This window comes from Crocuta crocuta, unplaced genomic scaffold (assembly GCF_008692635.1).
Source record: "Crocuta crocuta isolate KB4526 unplaced genomic scaffold, BGI_CrCroc_1.0 scaffold54, whole genome shotgun sequence".
In the NCBI taxonomy this organism is placed as follows: domain Eukaryota; kingdom Metazoa; phylum Chordata; class Mammalia; order Carnivora; family Hyaenidae; genus Crocuta; species Crocuta crocuta.
The window spans coordinates 4,488,901-4,514,979 of record NW_027530356.1 but is presented as its reverse complement, the minus strand read 5'-3'; the positions used below and the strand labels follow the sequence as shown (position 1 = coordinate 4,514,979).

The 26,079-nt window shown below is 45.4% G+C and overlaps 1 protein-coding gene and 1 long non-coding RNA gene across 2 annotated transcripts in view; one reads left to right on the top strand and one right to left on the bottom strand.

The window, feature by feature from the left end:
- Window positions 1-20,359, top strand: part of CLRN1 (clarin 1) — a 46,120-nt gene extending 25,761 nt beyond the window's left edge. The window contains exons 2-3 of the mRNA XM_077765915.1: window positions 7,150-7,329; window positions 20,088-20,359. Coding sequence (XP_077622041.1) covers window positions 7,150-7,329; window positions 20,088-20,359 — 452 coding nt within the window. The remainder of the gene's footprint in view (window positions 1-7,149; window positions 7,330-20,087) is intronic.
- Window positions 11,586-26,079, bottom strand: part of LOC144233110 (uncharacterized) — a 126,999-nt gene continuing 112,505 nt past the window's right edge. Inside the window, exon 3 of the long non-coding RNA XR_013335594.1 lies at window positions 11,586-11,680. This is a non-coding gene — a long non-coding RNA (uncharacterized LOC144233110). The remainder of the gene's footprint in view (window positions 11,681-26,079) is intronic.

The following is a 26,079-nucleotide window of genomic DNA, read 5'->3' as shown; positions in this document are numbered from 1 at the left end:
AGGCAAATCAGTGCAACTTCTTTCTGCCTTCGTTTCATTTTGGTAACAAGCCTCAATTTTCAGACAGGCTTCACCCGGCTACCCTATCCGAGACAATGAGGTTGCCACCTCATTGGGTAGATGGATTTTTTGATAACTACTAGTAAAAAACAAATGAACAGCTGATCGAGCTAAGAATAGCAGGTTGGATTGATGGTGTGGTCTCAGCAGTTGGGAGCTCAGGAGGGTAGGACATCACAGAATAAGGTTGGCTGGCTCACTGCGAGCCCCCAGAACAGAGGGTGGGGTGGGCCAGCACAGCACCCGTGAACTTGAACGACCATATTGCCATACGCCACGCCCACAGGGATTTTTTTTTACTCTATCCACCTACTCATCCATATCGTTTCGAATTGATGAGGACTTTTAAAAGTACAACCGCAGTGCCATTAACATAACCAACAAAGTCAATAATAATTATGTAATATTATCTAATACCCAGTCCATGTTCAATTTTCTCTGGTTATCTCAAAAATGACTCTTATAAAGTATTTATTCAAATCACAAACAATATCCACACATTGCATTTAGCAACGAGTCTCTGAAGTCTCTTTTAATCCAGAACAGTCACAGGAGTTTTCTGTCTTTATCTATCTATCTATCTATCTATCTATNGCAGCCTTTTGAGTGTAGTTAATTTCATTTTGCATAATGCCTTTCAGATCCATCCATGTTACTGTATGTAGCAAGAGTCCATTCCTTTGTATTACTAAGAAGTATGCTATTTTATGGATGGGCCAAAGCTTGTTTATCCATTCACCAGTTGATGGATATTTAAGATGTTTCCAATATTGGGCAAATACGAATGAAGCCACTGTAAACATCTCCATACAGATTTTTGTGTGGACATATGTTTTTAATTCTCTTAGGCAAATATCTAGAAATAGGATTGCTGGGTCATATGTTAAGTCTATATCCAGCCTTTTAAGGACTGAAACATTGGATATCCATATGCCAAAAAAAAAAAAAAATTTAACCTTGACCATATACAGAAAAATAACTTAAAATGGATCACAGACTTAAATGTGAACCTAAAAGTAAAAAATGTCTAGAAGAAAAACATAGGAGAAAATATTGGTGACCTTGCATGAGGCAAAGCCTTCTTAGATTTGACATCCAAAGCATGAGAGATAAAAGAAAAACAATTGATAAACTAGAACTCGTAAAAATCAGAACTGCTTTTCAAAATGCACTGATAAGAAAATGAACAGACAAGTCACATACTTGGAGAAAATATTTGTGAATTACTTATCTGATAAAGGGCTCATATCCAGCATGCATAAGGAATTCTCAGAACTCAGTAACAATAAGAAAGAACCCAATAAAAAAATGCACAAAAGATATGAATAGACACTTCACCAAAAAAAGATATACAGAAGGCAAATAAACTCACAGAATGATGCTCAGTATCATTAGTCATTCGGAAAATGCTAAGTAAAACTACAATGAGGTAAATGACACACCTATTTAATGGCTACAGTTTTAAAAAGCTGTCAGGAGCCGGCAAGAATGCAGAAGGCTGGGACTCTTAGGTTGCTAGTGGGAAGGTGAAATGACACAGCCCCTCTGGAAAACAACTGGCAGTTTTTACAAAGTAACACATACAGGAGCTGGGGTAGTGGGGACAGGTGGAGTACAAAGGGGAAATGGAAAGTTTCGGGAATAGTCAAACTGTTGTATATATTGATTATGGTGGTGGTTACATGACAGAATGAATTTATCAAAATTCAGCGAATTATACACTGAAAGGGGAAAATCCTTTACTGTGTTAATTTTACTTTAATCTTAAAAATAGAAGGGGAAGGTTAAAAGCAAAGGCAGCGATGCCCCCTTTGTGACTAGACTAGTTTGCTTCTTCATGCCTCAGGGTTCTGTTTTGTGTTTTTTAAGTCTATACATTGAGAATAAAATGGTACCTTCCTTATGCGGCTGTAAGAATTAAATCTCTCATTTATATTTTAATTTATATTGTAACAATTAAAAGATTGAGATCTCTCATCTACGCTTCGATTCATGTTGTAAGAAGTAAAAGATTTAAGTGTCTGATTTATGTAATGTAGGTAAAGTACCTGGAACATAGCAAATGCTATGTAATCTTTGATTGTTATTTTTAGTTCTGCTGTTATTACTCACGTATTGCTCTTTGAGGAAGTTTAGTGACGAAATAACGGACAAGAGGGCACTTAGGGGCCGGGGTGATCTGAAGATGGGGAGAGCTGGGTACACTGACTCACGCACAGAATGGAGGAAATCCGTGAGAAGAGAACGAAGGACAGGGGAGTAATTCTGGGTACAATCCTGTACTACTAATGTGGCATCAGCTGCCCGCTTTAGTAAATAACTCCCTTTCACTTGCAACAGCTAATTAAGTAATTTCTGGAGGCCAGAAGTGACTTGGGCTGGATTTAATGACAGCCCCTCCACAGATCAAAAAGTTCAAATCCTTTCTCTGTGTCATAATCTCAAATCTAAAAAAAAGGAAAGACCAAACAAACCAAACTCCTCAATACATAGTACCCAATCTCTTTAAAGTGACACCTCCCCATATTTATGTGAATGGTCTGCTCTCAGTCTCAGCCGCACAAAAGTCATGTGAACGCTAGTGCGAAAATGGAAGGTGGTTCCCAGAGTTCTGGCTGGTCATTACAGACTCAGGGAATTTTCATTAAAGACAGAAACCCAACAAAATGTAAATAACTGTGTAATCTGCAGGGATCAGTGCCCTGCTGGGCGATTTTCTCACAAGGGTAGACATTGTAAGAGACTTCCTAAGAATTAGAATGCTCCTTCTGACAATTTATTTTAGCTCCTAGCTTTTCTTTCCAGGAGGCAAATCAGTGCAACTTCTTTCTGCCTTCGTTTCATTTTGGTAACAAGCCTCAATTTTCAGACAGGCTTCACCCGGCTACCCTATCCGAGACAATGAGGTTGCCACCTCATTGGGTAGATGGATTTTTTGATAACTACTAGTAAAAAACAAATGAACAGCTGATCGAGCTAAGAATAGCAGGTTGGATTGATGGTGTGGTCTCAGCAGTTGGGAGCTCAGGAGGGTAGGACATCACAGAATAAGGCTGGCTGGCTCACTGCGAGCCCCCAGAACAGAGGGTGGGGTGGGCCAGCACAGCACCCGTGAACTTGAACGACCATATTGCCATACGCCACGCCCACAGGGATTTTTTTTACTCTATCCACCTACTCATCCATATCGTTTCGAATTGATGAGGACTTTTAAAAGTACAACCGCAGTGCCATTAACATAACCAACAAAGTCAATAATAATTATGTAATATTATCTAATACCCAGTCCATGTTCAATTTTCTCTGGTTATCTCAAAAATGACTCTTATAAAGTATTTATTCAAATCACAAACAATATCCACACATTGCATTTAGCAACGAGTCTCTGAAGTCTCTTTTAATCCAGAACAGTCACAGGAGTTTTCTGTCTTTATCTATCTATCTATCTATCTATCTATCTATCTATCTATCTATCTATCTATCTATCTATCTAGGTATTCATTGAATATAAAATGCTTCCAAAGAGATTTAAAAAAAAAACACCACAAATCCAAAAGGTTCATAATGAAATATCCCTCAGTCTCCTTCTCCAGAAGCCATTACCAGTTTCATGTATGGTACTTCTAGAAATAGTGTCTGCCTGGATAAGCATGCCTGGCCCTAAGGCTGCTGTAGCACGGTGGTTAAGAGTGAGGACAGGAGTTCGAATCTCCACCGCTTACTAAGTATAAATCTGGGGTCTGTTACCACATCCCTGAGCTCCAGTTTCTTCCCGTGGGAGGTGGGATGTTGAAAGAATTAAATCAGATAAGCATTTAAATTATTTGTTATTATATACATTCCCCTTTGGCTTTTTTCCAAATGATAGAATGGTGCACATTTCTACTTGTTTTTTCCATCTAACATATTTTGATAATAATTACATATATATTCTTTTTTTTAAATTTGAAAGAGAGAGAGCGCGTGCGAGAGAGCACACACGTGCAAGCAGGGGAGAGACAGAGGGAGAGAATCTTAAGCAGGCTCCACATTCAGCACAGAGCCCAATGCAGGGCTCGATCCCATGAGCCAGGTATCATGCCCTGAGCCAAAATCAAGAGTCAGACGCTCAACCAGCAGAGCCACCCAGGTGCCCCCTTACCTGTTCTTACAGATTCACATCATTTGGAATATTTTCTTCCCTTGGCTTCTCTTCAGTCCCATCCATGGATTTGTTCCTAACTCACAAGATCACTTTCTCAGTCTCCTTGGCTGGTTTCTCGTCTCTCCTGCGCAGGGAAACGTGGAGTCCGAGGGTCCGTCTCTTCTCTAACTACAGTTTCTCCACAGGTGATAGCCATTCCTCTGGCTTCAAATACCAGGGTGGGGCCGTGGAGGCCCCTAGTCCTAAAACGTAAGGAGACATTCACTCTCAGGCACTTCCAGGTGCAGAGTTAGCCCCGGAGAGTGACTATCCCCTTAAAGTGCATGCCCTACACACCTTGCTCGCCTTTTCCTGGTTCCACCGCCCAAAATACTTCGACCTTCTCCCCAGACTTCCAGACACATAGATCCTATTTGGCACCTCTACTTACATATCTTAAGCAGACCTCCTGCCTTATTTCCCACTCCCATGCCCAAACCCACACCTTCTCCTTGTCTGCATCAGTGAACAGCATCACCATTTATTCCATTGCTTACCCTTGATTCCTTCCTTTTGACAAGTCCTATCTTCTATCTCCAAGATAGGTTCCAAATCTGATAACCTCTCACCTCCCCCAGCTGCTATAGCTTAGGCCAGGCCCCCTGCCTCTTGGCTTTGTGAACACTCCCTGCCCCCGGTCTCCCTGCTTCCGCACTTGCTTCCTCCCTCCCCCTCCCCCCTCGTGCACACTAAGCAGCAGCCAGAGTGATCTTTTCAGATCATGAAGGAGACTGTGTCACTCTCTTACTTAACCCTTCTCTCCTCCCAGTGGCTTCCTAGTGAATTTTGAATTAAAACCCCATGCCATGGGGCGCCTGGGTGGCTTAGTCGGTTAAGTGTCCAACTTTTGCTTAGGTTGTGATCTCGCGGTTCGTGGGTTCGAGCCCCGTGTCGGGCTCTGTGCTGACTGCCAGCTCAGAGCCTGGAGCCTGTTTCAGAGTCTGTGACTCCCTCTCTCTCTGACCCTCCCCTGCTCACGTTGTCTCTCTCTCTCCTAGAAATAAATAAAAAACATTAAAAAAAAAAAAACCATGCCTTACCATGATCACATGGTCAGAAGACCAGGATCCAGCAGGTGCCGCAATGATCCCAGCCTAGCAAGCTCACTTCTGCCCCCTCTTGCCCGCCAGGTTCACTGCTGCCCCAGTGGTGTTCTTCTCCCTGGAATGTTCTTCCCCAGATCTTTAAACAGCCACTGCCTTCTCAGCATTCAGAGGCCAGCTCAGGAATAACTCTGCTGACCACCCACATCCATTCACTCAACCACTCAAAATTCCATTACTTTGTTTCATTTCTCCATGGCATTAGCACTATCTGAAAGTGTCTTGCTGTTACCATTGCATAACAGCCTCCCTAAGCTCAGAGGCTTAAAACAAAAATTTATTAGTTCCATTGGGCAGTTCTTGATTGCACTGAAGTGAAATAGCACCCGGGGCTGGAGTCATCCAGAGGCTTTTCGGGGCTGGATGTCCAAGACTCTTCCCTCCCGTGTCTGGTGCTCCTCTGGGTGGCCTCTCTCTCCAGCAGAGTAACTTGGACCTCCTGCATGACAGCTGAAGCCTCCAAGAGGAAGAAAAAAAAAAAAAAGGAATGGCTTTTCTTCTTATATAGGCTAGGGTTGGAATTGGCACCTCTCATTCTGCCATAGTCAGGTGGTCAAAGCAGTCATAGGCCAGCCAAGGTTCAAGGGAATTGGGGAATAAATTCTACCTCTTAAAGGAGAAGTGACATGTATGTAGAAGGAGAGAAGGAATTGATGGAAGCCATCTTTGGAGATAAGCTATCACATCTATTTGTTTACTTGTTAATTATCTATTTGCTCCCATTAGGCTATAATCTCCACGAGACAACGGGGAGACCTTGCTTATCTTGTTAATGACTCCATGTGCAGCAGTGAAAACAATGCCCAGCACACACTAGGTGCTCAGTAAATAAAGAAAGCACTCAATAAATGTTTGGGAACCTTAAATGGGCTGCACTACACTTCTCCAGATTGGTGTTGCCAGGTTTGCTGATGCTAAGCATACTGATGCCTCGCCAGATAAGAGAAACCCTACCATTTATAAAGTATTTCATTTCCTCTGCAAACAAAAAAAACTTGCCCTGAACACAAAATCCCGAAATAGATTTGGCAGGTTTTCTAAATGGAAAATATTTCTTGTATCACCAGAAATTATTTTCCCACAGCTTGTGCTACATCAAAATACTGAAATTGACTGAAAATACCCCATTTCTTAATCTTGGTGTGGACTAGAAACAATGTTTTCTTGTTTGGTAGTAACACAAACAGAAATAATTCCTGATGTTGGAACTCCCCCAGCTATCCCCAAACCAAAAATGCCATTTCAAGGTAGAATTTTTAAAAATGGGAGCGCCTGGGTGGCGCTCAGTCGGTTAAGCGTCTGACTTCAGCCTGGGTCACAATCTCACGGTTTGTGGGTTTGAGCCCTGCATCGGGCTCTGTGCTGACAGCTAGCTCAGAGGCTGGAGCCTGCTTCAGATTCTGTGTTTCCCATTATCTCTGCCCTTCCTGCACTCACACTGTCTCCTCTCTCAAAAATAAACGTTAAAAAAAAAAGTCTATTGAGAAATGTCATTAAAAGTTTGGTCATCAACAGGCTTTTGGTTGTAAAGCCGGCACTTGTTTATTTAAGTAATCACAGAGGACCAAGGGTAGAAAAAGTTCCTTCAAATCTCTTCTCTGTTGGTCTTTACTGGTGAGTTCTAGAAAATAATCCTGTGTTTAAACCTTTTTCTAAATCCCTTGTAAATTAGTAAGTGAGAAAGTATTCCTCTGAAGGATTTGGGTGATTTTTGAGGTTAAAAATAAGAGGGATTTAATTTTTGAAATTACATTTGCCGACTATCACTAATGACATTTCCTCTCATCTTTGTCTTACCTTTAGTTTTCCCAGATTTGCTCAAAGTGATCCCCTTGAGCATCCACATCAATGTCATTGTCTTCTCCATGATCCTGGTTGTCTTAACCATGGTGGGAACAGCCTTCTTCATGTACAACGCTTTTGGCAAGCCCTTTGAAACCCTTCATGGCCCACTAGGGTTGTATCTTTTGAGCTTCATTTCAGGTGGGTACAAAATTCTACTTCGGAAGACAAATGTTCTTGCCAGTGTGTCAAAAGACAGGTCTACCTAAATGTAAAGTTATAGTTCATATAGATGGATGTCCACTGTAGTGTTATATATATGATCACGAAAGTAGAGAAAAATATAATGATCCAACGACAGGAAACTCGAGATACACGTTCTGATACTCTGTATGAATAAATGGTGGTGACATTAAATTATATTTTGAAGATGTAATCAAAAGGATGCATGCTTTGTATCAAAAAGTTAAGTGAATAAAACAGTGTATGAGTTTATAAATATATAAATACATGTAGACTATATGTATATATATATATATAAGTATGTATATTGTATATATACTCTCTCAAGCCTCCATATAGATACACAGAAAGAGAGAGAGAGAGAGAGAGAGACCATTATATCTGTAGTAGTTACTTCTGAGCAGGGAAATGATGTGTGATTTTTCACTTTTTCTCATATTGTTTAATGTTTCCAAATATTCAATAGTGTGTTTTTATTTATTCATAATCAGAAAAATAGGGGCACCTGGGTGGCTCAGTTGGTTAAGCCTCTCTTGATCTCAGCTCGGGTCTTGATCTTAGGTCATAATCAGAAAATTAAATAAAAATCATGCAAAGAAAGTGAAGGGCCAGTGTTCTGCCCACATGAGCTGTAAAATTCAAGCCCATAGGTTCTTTGTGTAGCCTAATGATTTGTGCATCTGGGAAAAAAATAAAGTCTAAACTCAACCATCCGTTCATCAATAAACATGTCCTACTCAGTAACCAAGGCTGGTGGAAAAGAGTACAAATCCCAGGTAGTGCCTCAGGATGCTTAGGATATAGTTACAAGGAGAAGAGAAAGTGAGCAAATAAAAAATGTATACATAACTCATATGTAGCCTTTTTTCTATAGGACGCCTCTCATTCCACCCCACTTCAGACTTGCAAAAAGACTTGGTACTTTGTCATAGTCCCAGGAAGCATCCATAGTTCTGTTAAGGATTCCACAGAGAGATGAGAGAGGTTACAACTCACACCAGCAAACGGTGGATTGAAAATCCCTGTTAGACAGGCACCTGAGTGGCTCAGCTGATTAGGCATTGACTCTTGATTTTGGCTCAGGTCACGATCTCACGGTTTGTGAATTCTAGCCCCGTGTGGGTCTCTGTGCTGACAGTGCAGAGCCTGCTTAAGATTCTTTGTCTCCCTCTCTCTCTACTCATGTTCTCTCGCTCTCTCTCAAAAATAAATAAATAAACATTTAAAAAAAAGGAAAGAAAGAAAATCCCCATTAGACTGTTTCCTTCTCTTCTGATTGTTGCCCTTCAACTGCCACCAGGGCCCTTCTTTGTCTGGACACTGCCCCCTCCCCTAGCACAAATCAACTCCAGCCACAAACTTGCAAAGCTCCCTCTCTGTAAAACAGAGCCTGTGCTTAACAGGGGCCCGCTCACCTGGCAACACCCTCCAGGCTCCTTCCATTAGTACTTGAGCGCACTTCTTGGAGTCTTGCCTCATTCACATCTTGCTAATCAAATAAGTCACTTAACCAAAGCAGTTCTCTCTCTTGTGGGGGTTCCGCTAAGATTTTGCCCATGTCTTTCACAAGCACAACACAGTTCTAAACTGTGCAGAAGAGCGATCCTATGAGGCCAGAGTCAAAGTCTTTCTCATCTTGGTATCTCCAGCAAGGGCATCCGGCGTGAGGCTCTGAGCACAGTAAACACTTCAATACGTGCCTGTGGACCTGAAAAATTGAACCTAGAAGGGGGTGTTAGCTGGGGCACTTAGTACAGGTTAGAGAAGTCAGAATTCAAACGGATGGGATTAGCAGAGCAGGCCCACAGAGGCAGAGGGAAAGGGCCGCAGAGAGATGGGATGAGATACGTAAAGGAAGGCTGAGGGCCTCGAGATCAGGGCAGAGGAGCAAGAACACAAGTACAGGGTGTGGACAGAGTGATTTAATCTCACAGGTCCAGGTGAGAAGTGGATGTTGGCATTACCTCTCTGCTCCCCCAACAAAACAAACGGAGCTGGTAGACCTGGGTGGCGTGCTATTTTAGCGAAGGCCATTAAATCAATCAGAGGCTAGCCAGGAAACAGAACACACACTGTTTTCCCGGAGGGAATATAAAGCTCAACAGTGGTTCTTAAAGTGAGGTCCCCAGACCGGGAGGGAGGCTTTGCCTCACCTGGGAACGTGATAGAAAAGCAAATTCTCAGGCCCCATCCCAGGCCTGCTCCTGCATCAGAAACTCTGGAGGGGGAGGGGGGGGCCCAAGAATGAGTTCAACAAGCCTCTCCCGTGATTCGGATGCAAGCTCTTGAGGACCAGGGCGGTCAGGACTGATTGAACAGGTGTTAGAGGACCGGCCGCACAGAAAGGAGACCCTGGGGTAACTCCGAGACGGCGTGCTCAGACAGCAGCTGCCATTTCCAGGGCTTAACGATTTGAAGGAACAGTCTGGAGTTACCAGAACCTGGAGGCTTGAGAGAGGCTGGGGCGCTTGGTCTCAGACCTTTGAGGAGATGACAGTGTCGCATAACACCTGCAGCCGCTCTGGGAGGGTAGAGGGGGCTGGGAAGTCCCCAAGTGCTCCGGCCCGCTCATGTCCCCTCTCCACAGCTGAGTACTGACAGAGCATCACAGAAAGCAGCTGACAAGGCAGACTAGAGACAGGGGAGTCCTGACCCAGCATCACAAAGCAGAGAAAAAACGAGCTGGTTCGAAGCCGAGATACAACAGCTTATTAACTGGCACAGCCATCTCGCACTCCAGCCTCTGAATGAAATTCAGAAGAGCAGCCCATTTGGAAGACAAATTATTTGACAGTTCTAACGGACGACCAAACTAACGGTATTTGAAAAGCAAGATGACTCAGAGAATGCAGAATTTAATCCAAGTCCCAGATCTTATCTCAGCCCTTGGCCAAATCTAATGCGAAGCAAACCTGAGCAGAGAAATATATGCGGGAACACACAGACCCTGCGCTTACATTGTATCTTATTTATCTTTGAACTTGTTGCAAAAGCAGGCCCTCAATAAAGGTTTGTGGATGAGGGAAGGAAGAGACAGGGAGAAAGGAAAAGAAGGAGCTGGCTTCAGATCTGTCTCGCAGAAGGTAAAGGACTAGTGTTTGCACATCGTCTGCTTTTTAAAAGCCCCAAATCCTTATGTTTCAATACCAAAAATTTCGATCACTTTTTTAAAAAATATTTTTATTTATTTCTAGGAGAGAGAGAGACAGCGTGAGCAGGGGAGGGTCAGAGAGAGAGGGAGATACAGACTCCGAAATAGGCTCCAGGCTCTGAGCTGGCAGTCAGCACAGAGCCCGACGCGGGGCTCGAACCCACGAACCGCGAGATCATGACCTAAGCGAAAGTCGGACGTTTAACCGACTAAGCCACCCAGGCGCCCCTCAATCACTTTTTAAAAACTGCATGACAACAAAACGTGTCGGGGTCAAATGGACGGATGATTTGTGACCTTTGGGGGTAAACAGATCACTCTTGAAAAACGGACTCCCTCCTTTGGCTTCAGTGTACATACAGTAACCAGAAGCCCCTGGAGTTTTGGAAATGTTTATCTGAAGTTGCAATGTTCATGAAGATCCCAGCTCTAAACCCTCATCGTGGAAGGATGGGGATGACGGTCTTATCAACAAACACGGTAACTATGAGCCAACAGATAAACACACAAAGAGGGGACAGCATTAGGAAGTCATTTTGTTCCCGTGTGAGTCGCACTCCATTAAAAGCCCCTCTACTGGCTGCCGTGGGGGATGTGGGGAGGGGCAGCTCTTTTCCACTGAGTCTCCCCCCTTGTTTCTCTGCCTAGGCGGCCTTCCTCACAGCAGAGAAAATTCCTTCCTTCTTGGACCTCCTTTCTCTTCTTCTCCTACTCACCTCTGGGCTCTCCAAGACTCCCCCTTTCCTTGTACTGATATCGTTTGGACCTGTCTATTCCCTTGCTGGATGGGGACCCAAGGCTTGGCATCCTGAGGTATGAAGATGGGGGGGAAGGAAAGGGAAGAGGCCTTCCTTCCACACTGCCAGAGTAGCAGCGCTATGAGCCTCTCCTTATGTGTCCCAGTGCACATGCCAGACCCTAGGCACAGAGAAGGAAAGGGAACACACCTTTGGATTAGGCCACCAAAGGTTTCAGCCCCCAGAGCTTGCTCATGCTATGGCCTCATAGCCTGTTGCCCTCCCGGACCAGACGCTCCTTCTACTACTTACGGCTTCCAGTTTGGTTCATCATATTCCTCAGCCCTCTTCATGTAGCATCTCTGTCCACCATCACTGTTCATGAAGCACAGGCAACTCCGTTCACTCTCTCTTTCCCATCCTGTCAGTTATAAATTTTTTTTAATGTTTTATTTATTTCTGAGAGAGAGATAGAGAAAGACAGCATGGGCAGGGGAGGGGCAGAGAGAGAGGGAGATACAGAATCTGGAACAGGCTCCAGGCTCTGAGCTAGCCGTCAGCACAGAGCCCGACACGGGGCTCGAACCCAAACCGTGAGATCATGATCTGAGCCGAAGTCGGACGCTTAACCGACTGAGCTACCCAGGCGCCCCACATCCTGTCAGTTATAAACTAGAACTGAGAAATCATTTGCCAAGTTAGGATTTTAGTAATACCTTTATGGCCCGCTTTAGTTCATTTCGGGCAGTGATTTTTTTTCGGACTATACATTAAAATCACTTGGAAAACTTCCTAAAAATGCTGATGCCAGACCCCATGCTACACTAATTAAATTGGGTTCTCTCTTGGCGGGGCCTGGCTACAGGTGTGTTTTCTGAAGCTCTGTCAGGTAATTCTAATGTGTCACCAGTGTTGAGAACCACTGATTTAGGTGCATGTATCCCCCTTACTCAACAAATGCTGGGAAGTGCCCACTATGTGCCGGCCATGATAATAGGCACCGGTGATGCCACAACCAATCAGGGACACACAGTCCTGTAGCCTACAGTCTCTCGGGAGAGTCAAACAAAAGCATACATAAGCAATTAGAGGTGATGATCACTCCCATAAGGGTGACAGACATGCTGCTCTAATAGAGAACGGAAAGAAAGAGGGGATGAGGCTTTGATGCACTGGTCAGCAAGCAGTTCTAAGGATGCAATAGAGCTGAGGACCCCCAGAGACTCTCCCAAGGAGAGGAGAAAGCACACACAAAGACTCTAAGGAAAGAGGTCGGCTTGCTGTGGAAGCTGAAAGAAGGCCCAGGTGGCCTGGGGTAAGAGCAATGAGGGGGAAATGAGGAAAACAAAACAAAACAAAACACCAAAATTATTAAGAAGGCCTGTGATGCCAGTGAATGCCAGACCTCCAAAGCCAGCCATGGTAAATCTTTTAGAATTGATTCTACTTGCATTGAGAAACTTGTGAAAGATTTTAAGAACACATCAGATAGCTGATTTACCTGTTAAATGTCTGGTGAAAGACTAGGCCATATCGCCTTGGACATGGAGAGACATGAATGGATTCTAAAAACATTTTGAAAGTAGATCCGAAAGCAAAGCCTTTTGCCGGTGGCTTAAGCAAGCAGACCGTGGTGGCATTAACCAAGACGAATAAGACAAGGGGAGGAAGAGACTTAGAGTTTGGGGCAAGAAAGAAGTAGAAGGAGGAGCTTAACACTGGAAGACAATGTTCTATTTGGGGCATGTCAAGTTTGAGACCCTAGGAGGTATGTGAGCAGAGACGGCAAGTAGCCAGTGGGATATATGAGTCTGGAGCTCAGAGAAGAGGTCTAGACAAAAGACATAAATTTAGGAGTTGTCAGTATATAGATATTATTTAAAGCAATGGAAATGGATGAGATCATCTGGGGAGAGAATGTAGACAGAGAAAAATTGGCCTAGGACCAATCCCTGAAGAACACCGTCAGCTCATTTTTGGGTTGAGGCTCTAGGAGGAGGACCCGGCAAAGGGCACTGACTAGGTGTGCGCAGGAAGGAGGCAGGAAAGCCAGGAGGTGATGATGTCCCTGAGGCTAGAAGACAGGGGTGTTTCAAGAGTATTGCTGAACAGTGAGCTTTGTGAAAGCATAAACGGGAGAGTAGATGGGAGGGGAAGCAGAATGGGGAAAACAGAGTGGAAAGCACTTCCCTCCAGGTTTCTAATACAGTGGGAGAGAGAGAGATGTAGACAAATTAGGGAGGTAGAGAAAGAGAGGGCGCTAAAGAAGCGGCAGCTGGGCATAGAAGCAACTGGGTCCACGGTTTCACACTGGAGCCCTGATGTAGGAGGGTCTGTCTTTCTGTATTGCATTCTAGAAGTTTCCCAGTTGATGGTAGAGTCCCAGATCTGTATGGAGAAGAGAGAAGGCCAGGTAGAAGACTTGCCATGGATCAACGGTAGAACACTCTAGGTAGTTCAGTGAATACTCTCTGAAGGTGATATGAAAGGTATTGGCTCAGGCCTTTTGGAGGTGGTGAAAACCTCCAAAATGTGGACTTATTGCAAATTGTATTCATCACGTCTTCTCTTACACATAGCATCATGTTAGGAGTTCTACCAAGCAGGGCAAACAAACACAATGCCTGCCTTCCTTTAAAAAGGGGAGGTTCCTGATACGGGCCTAATTAATTATGATAATTACAACTATGGCATGGACCATAAATAAGCACAGGCACACATGAAATACACAGACAGGAAAATAAAGAGCAGTACAAAAATAGAAGACAGCTTACATGATATATCAGTTTCAGTACTCATCATACCCTGGCCTCTGTAATATGTCTAGGACGTGTTATTCTGCAACTGTGGTCAGAAACTATCTGGGTCTTGTTTCCATGTCAATCCTTGTGGAGGAGCTGTGATCCAAAGTCTGAGGAGATCAGGGATGTCCAGGCATCAAAGCCATTGAGCCCGAGGAAGGACAGAATTGGTGGTAGGAAAAGTCAGCCACAACAATATTCTATCAATTTCTCAGCACAGACTTTAGGAAGGAGGCCACAGAAGGAAGTCGTATTCGCTAGCCCATGATGGCAAAGGACCAGGGATTCTGTTTTGATGTGCCGGAGGCAGCAGGGCAGTGACAGGATTGTACTCCAGTTCACTCGTGTCGAGGGTGCCAGGAAAGGACGGCTCAGCTCACTTTGCCCTGTACCTGGCCATGACCTTGTGCAAGGAGATGCTCAATCTTGTTCTATTACAATTGCAAATAGACTCCCAGCCTATTCAGAACGCACATACGTGTCTTCCTTTCTGTTTGTTTTAGAGTCAAGGCGCAAGTGCTTGCTGTGACCTCTAAAGCACCACTTGATATGCCCACCCTGGGACCCCCAGCCCCTGCCCCCACACACGGCTCACCTCTTACTCCTCTCTGCGTGGTTTTCTGCCTTCCTCTGCCCAAACAACCTGGGTCTTCCGCATATGCTGTTCCCTTACCCCAAAATGCTCTTCCCCTCACTTATCTACTTTCTCATTCCTTGACTTCCTTCAAGAGTCATTAAAACATCTTTTCCCTGAGGTCTCCCTGGCCACCCCCTTCCCTGCTTTATTTTCTTCCTCTTAGTGCATACCACACTCTGAGAAGTGACAGAATGCCCTCTCTTATCTTGTTATTGCCTCTCCTCCACCGTCCCCACTGCTGACAGCTCCATGAAGACAGAGATTTCTGTTGGCTCATCCAGGGCTGTATCTACAGCACCCAGAACACTGCAGTAGGCACCCAATAAATATTTGTTGAATAAATGAATATAGCAGAAGAAGCTCTACGTATTTTGTGAAACAAAGGATATTCTCCTTTTCTGAAAGTCAATTCAAATTAGAGGACGATTGTGTTTTTAGCTCATTTCTTCTTTGCACAAATCACCACTTTCACTCACATGACATTCGTAAAACTGAAGTCCAATGTGGGCTCTCCAGCTCTCCAGTACAGAAGATGAAGAGAAAAAGCTGAACCTAACTGGTGGTGTTCTTTCATCCACACCTGCTCCTTGGAAACACGTGACCAACTTTCTCCCCATCAAGACCTCAAAATCTACTCTTAGGTATTAACTTGCTTTACTTGTCCCTCTGTCCCTTTTCTAGATGGCAGCCATTGGTCTCTACAGCAGGGTGAAGCCAGAACCACTTTCATTTGCAGAAGGAATTATTGCTGGAGACCTCACCTTTGATAACCGGCCTCTACTGAGATTGCATAATTTCACAGAAAATTAGTACCTACATCTGCAAAGCTCTGGTTTTCCCACCTCCCATTTATCATCTTCCAAGACTCCTTAAAGAAGGAAATTATCAATTTATCATTCTGTAGAGGAAATGGAATGCCTCTAATATTTGTCATCTGTAGGAGAGTTTAAAGATGACATGCTAGCTTTCTGGAAATGTTGGCCATTACTTTAAATGGAATTGAAATTCTATTATTTCCCACAATACAATCTTTGTGATAATAGGGGAATGTATCAGAGCTTTTTTTCACCTTTGAGGACACATTTCCCCTGAAGCCCACAGTACCCTGAACTCCCACAGATCCTGGCAGGCTGGTCTCACCCCTCAAGGCATAGTCACCCTCAGGATCAGCCAGGGACAAAGAGGCAGCTTTCTTGTGGGCTGTGACCTTTGTTTCCTATATTGTAAGGACTGGAGGCGAGAGGCGTCCAGTTGTGCAGTCCCAGACAGCTGCCAGAGGACAGTCCTGAGTGTGCAGTGTCTAGCACATTACAAACGTTTGTTAATTGACTGGTAATTCATTGTGTGACAGCTCTATAACTCAGCTCTCCTTTTCAGTCAGGGATTAACTCCGAAATCAGTCATTAAAGGGAGAAAAAAACATTACAGTACCAGCCAGATGGCGGGGCAATCAAACACATAAAGGAGAATGGCTGGTCTTTGAGTAAGACGCTTGACAGCAAAACACGGGTCTTGTGCCGGGTTAGGTTCCAAATTCTAGCTGGAGCAGGTCTTGGCAGGCTTTCCTACGTCTAGTGGACTCTAACCTTTCTTGTGAGCAGGAGCGGTGTTGGCCAGACAGAGAAACACGTGAGGCCTCTGTTCAAATGGCCCCAGCTGAGTTTGGACCCCTGGTGTACGCAGATACAGCTGGGGAAAGGAAGAAGGAAGCGTACCGGCCTGATCCTAACATTTGTGAGGCCTTATGCAAGACTATTAATGAAAGTCCACATACTGCTTATCTAGTCATGTAAAAGTCATAAGCTAATACGCTCTTCAATGAGACTCGTTCTATCCTTCTGCCTTGACACACATCTCTCCATAAGGGCCCCGAAGGCCAGATTCAGATTTAGAATTCTGGACCTGAATGTGGCGACAGAGAAGAGCTGGCCCCTGTCTCTTCGCTTCCCTCCTCTTGCTTAGTTCTGTCCACACTGTAAAGGGCCCCAAGTGTACACTCTACTGTGTATCCGAGCTTTGACTACGCCCTCAAAACAGCTGTTCCTTGGCCATCATCAGGCCTCAGGGCTGGGCAACACCAGCCACAAAGTCTGCCCCTAGGGGGACTGATCCAAGGAAGATAGATACCCATGCAGCCCTGGAAATGCACTCAGGGCCGTGTGGGGAGGGAATTCCCATGTCCCAGCAATACAGGCTAGAATGTGGGTCAGGGACTCAAGGTGGGCTCATTCCATTGACCCTCACCACAGGGTGAGGAAGGGTTTTTCTAGAAGAGAGAGAGTAGCACCCTCTAAATATGGGAATCATAGCAGGAGGCCCCTTGCTGGGGACTAAGGGCCATATTGGAAAAGTACTAAGCCCTATTCCCACCATCACCCTCATCCCTTACACTCCTCTTCCCCTGTGCCTGGCATCCAGGCCACAAAGAGAAGATATGTTTCATGTGTATCTTTCGGTCCATAAATTGTAGTTATCCTTGGTCCCATATCCTTTTAGAGCCATGGACAGAGCGAAGCAAAGATATCCTAATATCACAGTGAGCTGTTTCCCTTCACATCTCTTCACAGTTACAGGGTTGCCAGAAATTCAAGCGAGCTTATTGTGCTCCGACTCTGAAATGACAAAGTCGACCTCATGGTCAACTCCAGAATCCAGAACAGAATCTCAGCACATCCTCTCAACTACTGGACCGTGCGCTCTGTTTTGGGAGCTTGCACACTTGGATGATTAGCTGTGGCGAAAGGCTGTGAGTCTTAAGAAACCCCAAGCAACCTTTACTTCAGGAATTTGAAATGTAGTCTCACTATGATGCTGTCTCCTTAACAAAGTAGTACCTTTAAAATATTTAACAACTCGAAAAGGAAACCTAGCTCGAATTTTCCTTTCAAGCACTAAAGAAACACAGTGTTTCGCTTCTGTCTGAAATTCACCATCTCCTCAGACAAAGAAGGTTCTTCTGGTAAATGGCAATGGCATTTTCTCCACAATTTTCAAATAAAAGATAAAGAGAAAACAGCATTGCGGGCTTTTTGTTGGATCTAACAAGAAAGGAATAATACGATTTTGCCAGGGGAGAGCTCTGGTTTTAAGCTCAGAATACAAAAATAGGCTGACAGATTTTACAAAGGCATGTTCTCAACTACTGCTCTGAGCCTGGTGAGAAGTGAAGTTTCAAGAAAACTGTATCACTTGATTATTTGGGGGTATATTATGCTGATCAAGCTGATGGATCAGTCCTATGTGAAATTCTAAAATGAAAGAAATGGGGTATTTCCTTCCCTGCTCACCCCACCCTTCACCTCTTACCCCCACACGATTCCAGCTCTACCTCTATCCCAATGCAAACTGACCTTTGAGAAAGGAATGGGGACCATCATCTGTAGAGCTCCTCATGTCCACACTGCTGTCCCCACACTGGTCCAGCCTCCCTTTGCTCAGCTAACTTTTCCTATAGTACTTCCACGGAACCTTCCATGGTGCTGCCCACCCTCTCAGTAATAGCCACCTGTACCGCCCTTGCAATTACACTCGCTGCAAATCATTTATAATTGTCTTGTCTGTGTTCCCTGCCTGATTCTGTTCTCTGTTAGAGCAGAAACCATACGTATTTTCTTTAATGTTTAAACATCCATCCCTGTGCTTGGCACATAACAATTCAAATGGAATAAATGAGTGAGTGAATTAATGAATGGGAACTTAAGCCACTATACTGCTGCTCCCAGGGTATCTGAATAAACTGTAAGTGAAGAGTAAAAAGCACTTTTCCCTCCTAAAGGAGTCATAAACCTAATGGGAGAACATTTGGAGGAACAAGACCCTGTAGTGCATTCTTTTGGGTGGCCTACCTGATACAGTCAGGGGTTTTTTTGGTGTGTGGTGGGGTGGGGGTGGGGGATCAGGGATTATGGTAAGGACTTGCAAGATGAAAAGAATACATAAAAAGCATAAGAACAGCTACAGATTAGTAAGCATTTATGCGTCAGTTCTAATGTCAAGTGCTAATCGCGCATCATCTCCATTATTCACATTTTGGAGATGAGAAAATTGAGACTTTGAGATTAACATGGCCTGATTTCACAGAGTAAGTGGAAGAAGCAGGGTCTGAATCCAAATCGGTTTGACCTAAGTTAGAAGACCATCTCAGTGAGTCTCCTATTAACTAGACCCCCACTGTGGTGGCCTGGGACGCAGCACTAGCTGTGGAAGCCCTTGGCATCCTTGCTCTCCACTGGGCTCGTGGTCTCGCCACCTGCTTCTGCCCTCTGTGCCCCCCAGCCCTCTGGGCATCTCCCCTTCTCCATCTTCAGGGAGAGGACCTATCACAGCTTCCAGGCACCACTCAGTCCTATCCTGCAGGGAGATTACCCCACACCACAGCTGCACCATTAAGGTTAGATCAGACCACCAATGAGTGGTCCATGAGAGGAAAGTAATAACAGTGGATGAAACCAAATAGATATTTATTTTTCTTTCACGTAAAAACCTAGAGGTAGAGGTCTAGGGTTGGACTGGTAGCTCCAGGTGTCTGGAATCCAGACTCCTCCTTTCTCATTTTCATATAGTACATGGCTTCCATTTCTGAGGCCACCTGTCCCAAAAAGTCTGCTGGAGCTCCAGCCATTGCATCCATAGTTCAGGTACAGGAAGGAGGAAGGGGAGAAAGGAAGGGAAGCTCTCTGATACATGCATACTTCAAGGTAACTTTCATGCCCCCACCCAGCCCCCCAAAACCAAACAGTGAGGCCTTTGTATTCAACGCAGCCACACACCCACTTAAACATCCCAAGTTTTGTTAGAAACAAGGAGAACAGATACTGTCTACCTCAGTGCCTTATCTATGGCTCCCTTTGCTCAGGGATTCCTCTGGGCAGCTGTGGCCAGGTGGGAGCTGGAGGAAAGGGGAGCCCTTCTGAAAGAAAGGTCATGGAACCCTTCTGAAGGAAGCCCTAAGCCCTTTCATGAGGGGGCTGCATGACTGGAATTATTCCTGCACAGTCTGTGAAGCACAGAGAAATCTGTTCTCTTAACGTCACATCACAGCAGCGGCTGCTTTGTAGCTGGATTCCACTATTGTGCTTTTAAGGTGCCCCGTCAGCCACTCAGCCTGCTCATCGCACAGAGAGGAACATCTCCCCGTGTCCGTGACGTCAGCTAGATTCTACCCTCCCCATCTCCACCAAGTCTTCGCTCACAGACATAACTCGGGCCCCACCACCATCAGTTGGAGAATCAGGCTCATGATTAGGAATTTGAAATGCTCCATTCTGGCAGAAGGATGCACATGAGGGCGATGGTAAAGGCTTTCTGTGGTTTGCACACTGACCCTCTTCCCTGCCCCTTGCACTCCGGAAATATTTGTGACAACGCATTGTTTGTTCCTTCTGTCGCAGGCTCCTGTGGCTGCCTTGTCATGATACTGTTTGCCTCGGAAGTGAAAATCCACCACCTCTCAGAAAAAATTGCAAATTATAAAGAAGGGACTTNGACTTACGCCTACAAAACGCAAAGTGAAAAATACACCGCTTCGTTCTGGGTTGTTTTCATCTGCTTTTTTGTTCATTTTCTGAATGGGCTCCTAATACGACTTGCTGGATTTCAGTTTCCCTTTGCAAAACCTAAAGCCACGGAGACGACTAATGTTGCTGCAGATCTAATGTACTGAAAGGCACCTATTGCTGTGATCTTCCAAGTAAGGGAGTAGACTTGCTCTGGTCACTTGGAAATGGTCCATTTTGCCCATCCTTGTAGAGATACCAACGAAAGCACCCAAGTCCTCCCTGGCAATGTTTACAAATGATGTATTAAGGCTAGAGGCTGGAAAGTAAGGGGAGCAGAAGGAAGGTTTTGGAAGGTGGTTTTACCTGATGGGAATGGAGTACTTAAAGCTGTTGACTAGAATGGACAAACTGTTACCCTATCTAAGCATCAGAGTGTAAAATGCCTGCTCCACCAGGAAGGAATGAAAAGGCATGGGGAATGTGTTTTAATACAAACAAAAACTATTTCTGATACATCCACACATTTGTTGCCAGAGATACCAGGAAACAGAGCTGGAATCGCTTTCCTAAAATGAGCACATTGAGTGAGCATTGATAAAAAGTATCAACACACTTTTTTTTTTTAAGTTCGTTTAAAGCACAGTCTTATTATCCGTGCCTGTTGGTCAAAATTTGCAAACCTCTAAATGAAAAAAAAAAAAAAAAAGGAAACACAGTACTTTAAACAGACATAATTGCTGGGACCACTGAGGAATCATGAAAAATGCTTCTTCTTCATAAATTTAATGCAAAATGACTCACTGGGGCTGTTGTTTCTAACTTTAGTGTCTTTAAGCACTAATTCCCACTTATGAAAATTACATTACCTTCTGGGATTATGATGGTATCACTGCATCTTGGTTTTTGGTCTGGCTCTCACAAAGCATGACCCAAGTCCATTTTCTTTTTCCTGAATTACTCATGACATTGACCTATAGCTGACCAAAGACCACAAGTGAGCCCAGAACTGACCCTTCCTCTGTCCCCCATCTGCTGCTCTCAAGAAAGTGCTCATGAAGAAGCCGAGAATGACAGACAACACACCACTAGGCCCCTCGCCACCACTGCTGGGTACTTAGCCTCCATACAAGGGGATCTGAAAGTGCTCAGTAAAAAAAAAAACCTTTTTCTCTTTTTGAACAATATGAACTTTGGGAATTTTTTTCTCCATTTGAAACAAATGACTGCTTATATCCCTGATAAGTAGCTTGCTCTGATGGTGGTCTGTGGCCCACAGGCTGATGTCAGATCACACCTTTACTTTCCAGATGCCTGTCCTACACCTTCATTCAGGAAATACACCTGGAGAATTTCTAGAAGATCACAAGTCAGTCTACGATGAAAAGGATGCTTATTTTAGCACGAGCCAGTGGAGCGCAGTGCTGGAAGTCTTCATGCAACAGTTAAACACAGAGGCCTCGGTAGCTGGGAGCGGGCAGGAAGGCCCAAGGACCTTCCCCGCGGCGGGTAATTGGCCTGAGATCCCGGAAGGCCAGGCCCGCTCATTCTCATTTGACCTCTCTCTCTTCTTGGAGGTTTGAAAAACTTCTAACACCAAGCGTTCTTCAGGAAACAAGTCCCCGGTTGTTCTTGCTTCTGTTAAAAGCAAAAACTCGGAGCAGCAGCTGAAAATCTAATGAGAACCTTAATAGGCAAACTGACAATGGTCCCTGGGTGGGAAGTCGAGGCAGGGCTGCTGGTCCCTGCAAATTGTGCCACACACAAAAATAAAACAAGATACAATCTGGGCCCTCAGAAGAGTGCGCTTAGGTTGCATCCCTTTCTTCTCTCAAGATGAAATGTGTGGTCCCAGTGGCCTGTGACCCTTAGAAAAGGCATCTGGCCAGGACTCCCTTTTGTGGCTCTCTCTATGGGGATCAAAGGCGCCAAGAGTGATACTCAGGCTGTGTCCGACCTCCCTCCCCAGGCGGCAGCCAGCATCCGCACGTTCTCTCGGGGCTGCGGGGCCCCCTGCTGGCCCTGGGGCTGCAAACACAGCTCCACGGTCTGTTGGTCGGTTTCCTTTCCACTTGTCTGCAGCCGCCCTCGCCCTCGGCAGCTTGGAGAAGATCCATCCTCATCACGCGGGGGTTGGGGTGGGTCGGGGGATGGGCAAGAATGGTGAAGAGCTGTCAAAGCCGTGCCAAGTCGTTCGAGGTACACCCTGCAGTGAGCATGCAAGACGCGTTCACTGCCATAGGAGGAAGCAGACACGTGCAGACAGGGCCGGCTACAAAGAGAGGAGGGCGCCTCACTTCTGTGCACTGGACAGTCCACAGTGGTCTTTTGCTCTCATGGCTCCATTTGCTCCTTCACAAGTCACTTCACAAGCATTCAGGGCTGCTCAGTCTGGCTGGTGGCTTACAGGTTACACAATCTTAGGGCGATTCCTCTCCTCTCCCTCTGCCTGTTTTTAGGGAGAGCCTGGTTGGGGGGAGGGAGGGTGGGTTCGCCCTGGCAGTATCAGCGTGCCTCAGCTTCGAGGGAAGCATGAGCTCCCATCAGAATGGATACCGGTCAGGACGATTTACTGATGGAAACCTGAACAAGAGCGGGAGGGAGAGACTCCGGGGCTGGAAAGCAGGGAGCTTTAACCTCTCTCTCAATTTTCCCCAACTTCTGCCCTTCCAGCGAGATCCAGTACAGGTGAAAGTGTGGTTGTTATAGAAGCTTCTTCAAGACCAGTCCCAAGCCATCTGCCCTGTTCTTCTACTAACTCCCTTGCTGTCCCCCATCCTTCTATTTAGATGTTTGGAGCCTGCGCGCTGTCTGGGTGCTCGGTGTTTGATCTGGTGGCATCCCATTTCTCAACCCCTTCAACATGGCAGTCATTTCTGGCTCATGGGTCATGGCTGGTCCAGCAGATAAGCCTCCTCCTCCAAGTGACAAGCGACAAAGCAATGCTGGTCAGTTTAGAGAAAGAGGTACCTGCTTCTTGAAACTGGAGAGAGAAAGACTGGGCAGGCATGGGGCCTTGGCTTCTAGGATGAAGTCCCCCTCAGGAAACACCCTCTTGCTCATAAAAATGCTACTGCGCATTTAATAAATTTATACTCGATTTACAGACTTGGTGACCCCCCCCCAACCTGCCACTCTCCCTTAGACAACCAGATACACCTCTAGTGTCACACCCAGAGCTGGGACTCACCGGCCTATTGGGAAAGGCTGAATGAGTCTGAGGCTGAACGGATGTCCCAAGCGAGAAATCTGCGGAGAGCGTTTCCTACGGCGCTTATGCAGCAGTATCCGACAGTGGTTGTAGAGACCCTGTGGGAATAGCTGTGTTGTGAAAACCACCCAACAATTAAAAGGCAAGTGCCTCAAAGGATTATGTTTCTTTGCCAGAATCTTGGTGTAAGGGGCTTCGATCTGCTCTGAAAGTGAACAGAAGGGTAGATGTGTCCTCCCGCTGTGGGCCATGGGTCTAATCCTGGAGGGGAGTGAGACCCGGGGGCTCCCACTAGCCTCTGTCCCCTCTGCCCTCCAGTTTGCGCTGTAAGCAGGTGTGCCAAGCGGAGGCCTGGGCCCCTCAAGTAATTTGAGCGCATGCCCTATAGGGACATGCAGTCTCGGTGCACATGGGCTGCTCACCCCGTGCTTGCCATGTCCCCGGGTTCCGATTTGTCACGGACTGTATCCATGCAGAGAAGGGTACTGTATCGAATTCGCCGGTATGAATTCCAGGATGCCACAGCTCACTAATTTGCACTTAAATTGCTATCCTCCCATGTAGCCAAGTATAATGAAGGATGGTGTCTGTGAAACATACCAGGCCAGAAGTCCCTAGAGAAGCTGGCTCGTACCCTTACTTCCCACCACACAGGTGCTCTCTGCGTCCTACTCCTTTGCTGTCACTCTTTCACCCTGATTCTCCATGGCAATCGAATGCTATGTGATCTCCACCACATTCTTCTTAGGCACACAACCGAACCACATTTCCCAGCCTATTTTGCAGCTGGGGTCAAGTAAGTGAGTCTGGACGGATGGGGTATAGGCTGAAGTGACTCATGCCACTTTCAATCCTGGCACTAAAGACCACCTTACACCATTCTCCAGCTCTGTCCTTGCCTGGCGCTGCAGCCTCGGGGGTCATAAGATCCAGGTGGTGAGCCTACGGAAGAGAGGCAGGCTTTCAGGACCTGCACCGGTGTGCGACAAGGTCGGAACATGAGCTTCCTGTAAAGCCACCGAGTTTGGGTGGTTATTCGTTGTTGCAGCACAGCTAATCTTGGCCAGGCCATCAAGGCCCTCTTTTCTTGCAAAGCTCTTCTGCTTCAAGCTGATGAAGCATTCTCCTGGCCTCTTGATTGGTAGCCCGAGGCCAGGAGAGCCTTCCACACCACCATTGAGCTCTTGTCTGGCCACCGTCCTTCGCGAAGCTGTGACCCTGTGGCCGCGTGACCCACCACCGGCTGAAATGAAGACCTGAGAGTGAATTTTCTGCATAAATATCTAAAGAGGAAATGAACGCTTTGCTCATGCTGATATCTGTCAGGATTCTTTCCACACAACGATTAATAAACCCTTTTTCAATCATTCAAAACCATTTTATCTTGCATCTACAATGGATCTAGCTGTGTATAAGGCATGGAGGATTCTGGGGAGGAAATGTAAAAAGAATGAGAAAAAAACATGTAAAAAAATTCTTTGTTGAGAGGAGAGAAGAATATCCTTTGAGACTCTCTATCCTTATTTTGTTTTTAAACCTTCAAGTTATTATTAAAGACAGTTTTAAGTTTGTCAGTAAAAAAAAACCCCGAAGTAACCCAATGATATTCCTTAACTACATTAATTACAAAAAAACCCAACAATTATCCTAGAGTTTCAATCTTCACAAAATGGTAAAGAACTGCATACCTCATGAAAGAATGCCAGGGACACCTGGGTGGCTTAGTCGGTTAAGTGTTCAACTTTGGCTTGGGTCATGATCTCATGGTTTGTGAGTTTGAGCCCCATGTTGGGCTCTGTGCTGACAGCTCAGAGCCTGGAGCCTGCTGTGGATTCTGTGTCGCCCTTTCTCTCTCTGCCCATCACCCACTAGCGTGCTCTCTTTTTCTGTCTGTCTGTCTGTCTCTCTGAAAAATAAATAAACATTAAAAAAAAAAGAATACCAAGTAAAGTTCTTGAATGTATCTGAAAGAGCTGGGAGGGCAGTTCCATCACTGTGCACATTTGGAAGTGTGACCTGCGTGGTATTTACTCCAGCAGCCATTTTCGCTTCCACACCACCACCTCTCAGTCTCTGCTCCTGTGGGGTCAGGGTATTTGGAGGAAGGATCGTCCACAGTTCTGGGTGAGAAAAAGCCTTAGTGAAGTCTTGGAGCCCAGAATAGTATCTGCCCTGCTGCCCGCTGTCATCTTGGGCTCACCTGGGCAGCAATGCGGATGACAAGTGATCACCAATTCAGTTTCCCCAATGTTCTCTGGTGCTGGAAGAAGATGGGACTTACTCCAGCACAGATTCTAGATGTAATCTAGGAGTATCTCCTCTCTCTCTCCCATACATTCCCAACCGTAGGAATTTTCTAGCTAGCTTGGAGACAAAAGTAAACATTCTACAAGAATGTCTTGGACTCTATTTCATATCTGAACTAGTGACTCTTGAACTTAGCCTCACTTTTTAAGTTCACTATAGTCACCCCTTTCCCCAAAGCTTTTGTGCTAGACTGGACAGAGGTCTCTGGAGTACTGGCGAAGAAATGGAGTGAGCACAGGGGAGCAGAAAAACCCAGCAGACAGAGACAGTGAAATATCCCTCCAAACACATCAACACCAAACCGGAAAACCAGAAGTTCTTTGCTTCAGATTGTTTTTTTTTGTTTTTTTTTTTTTTTTTTTTTTTTTT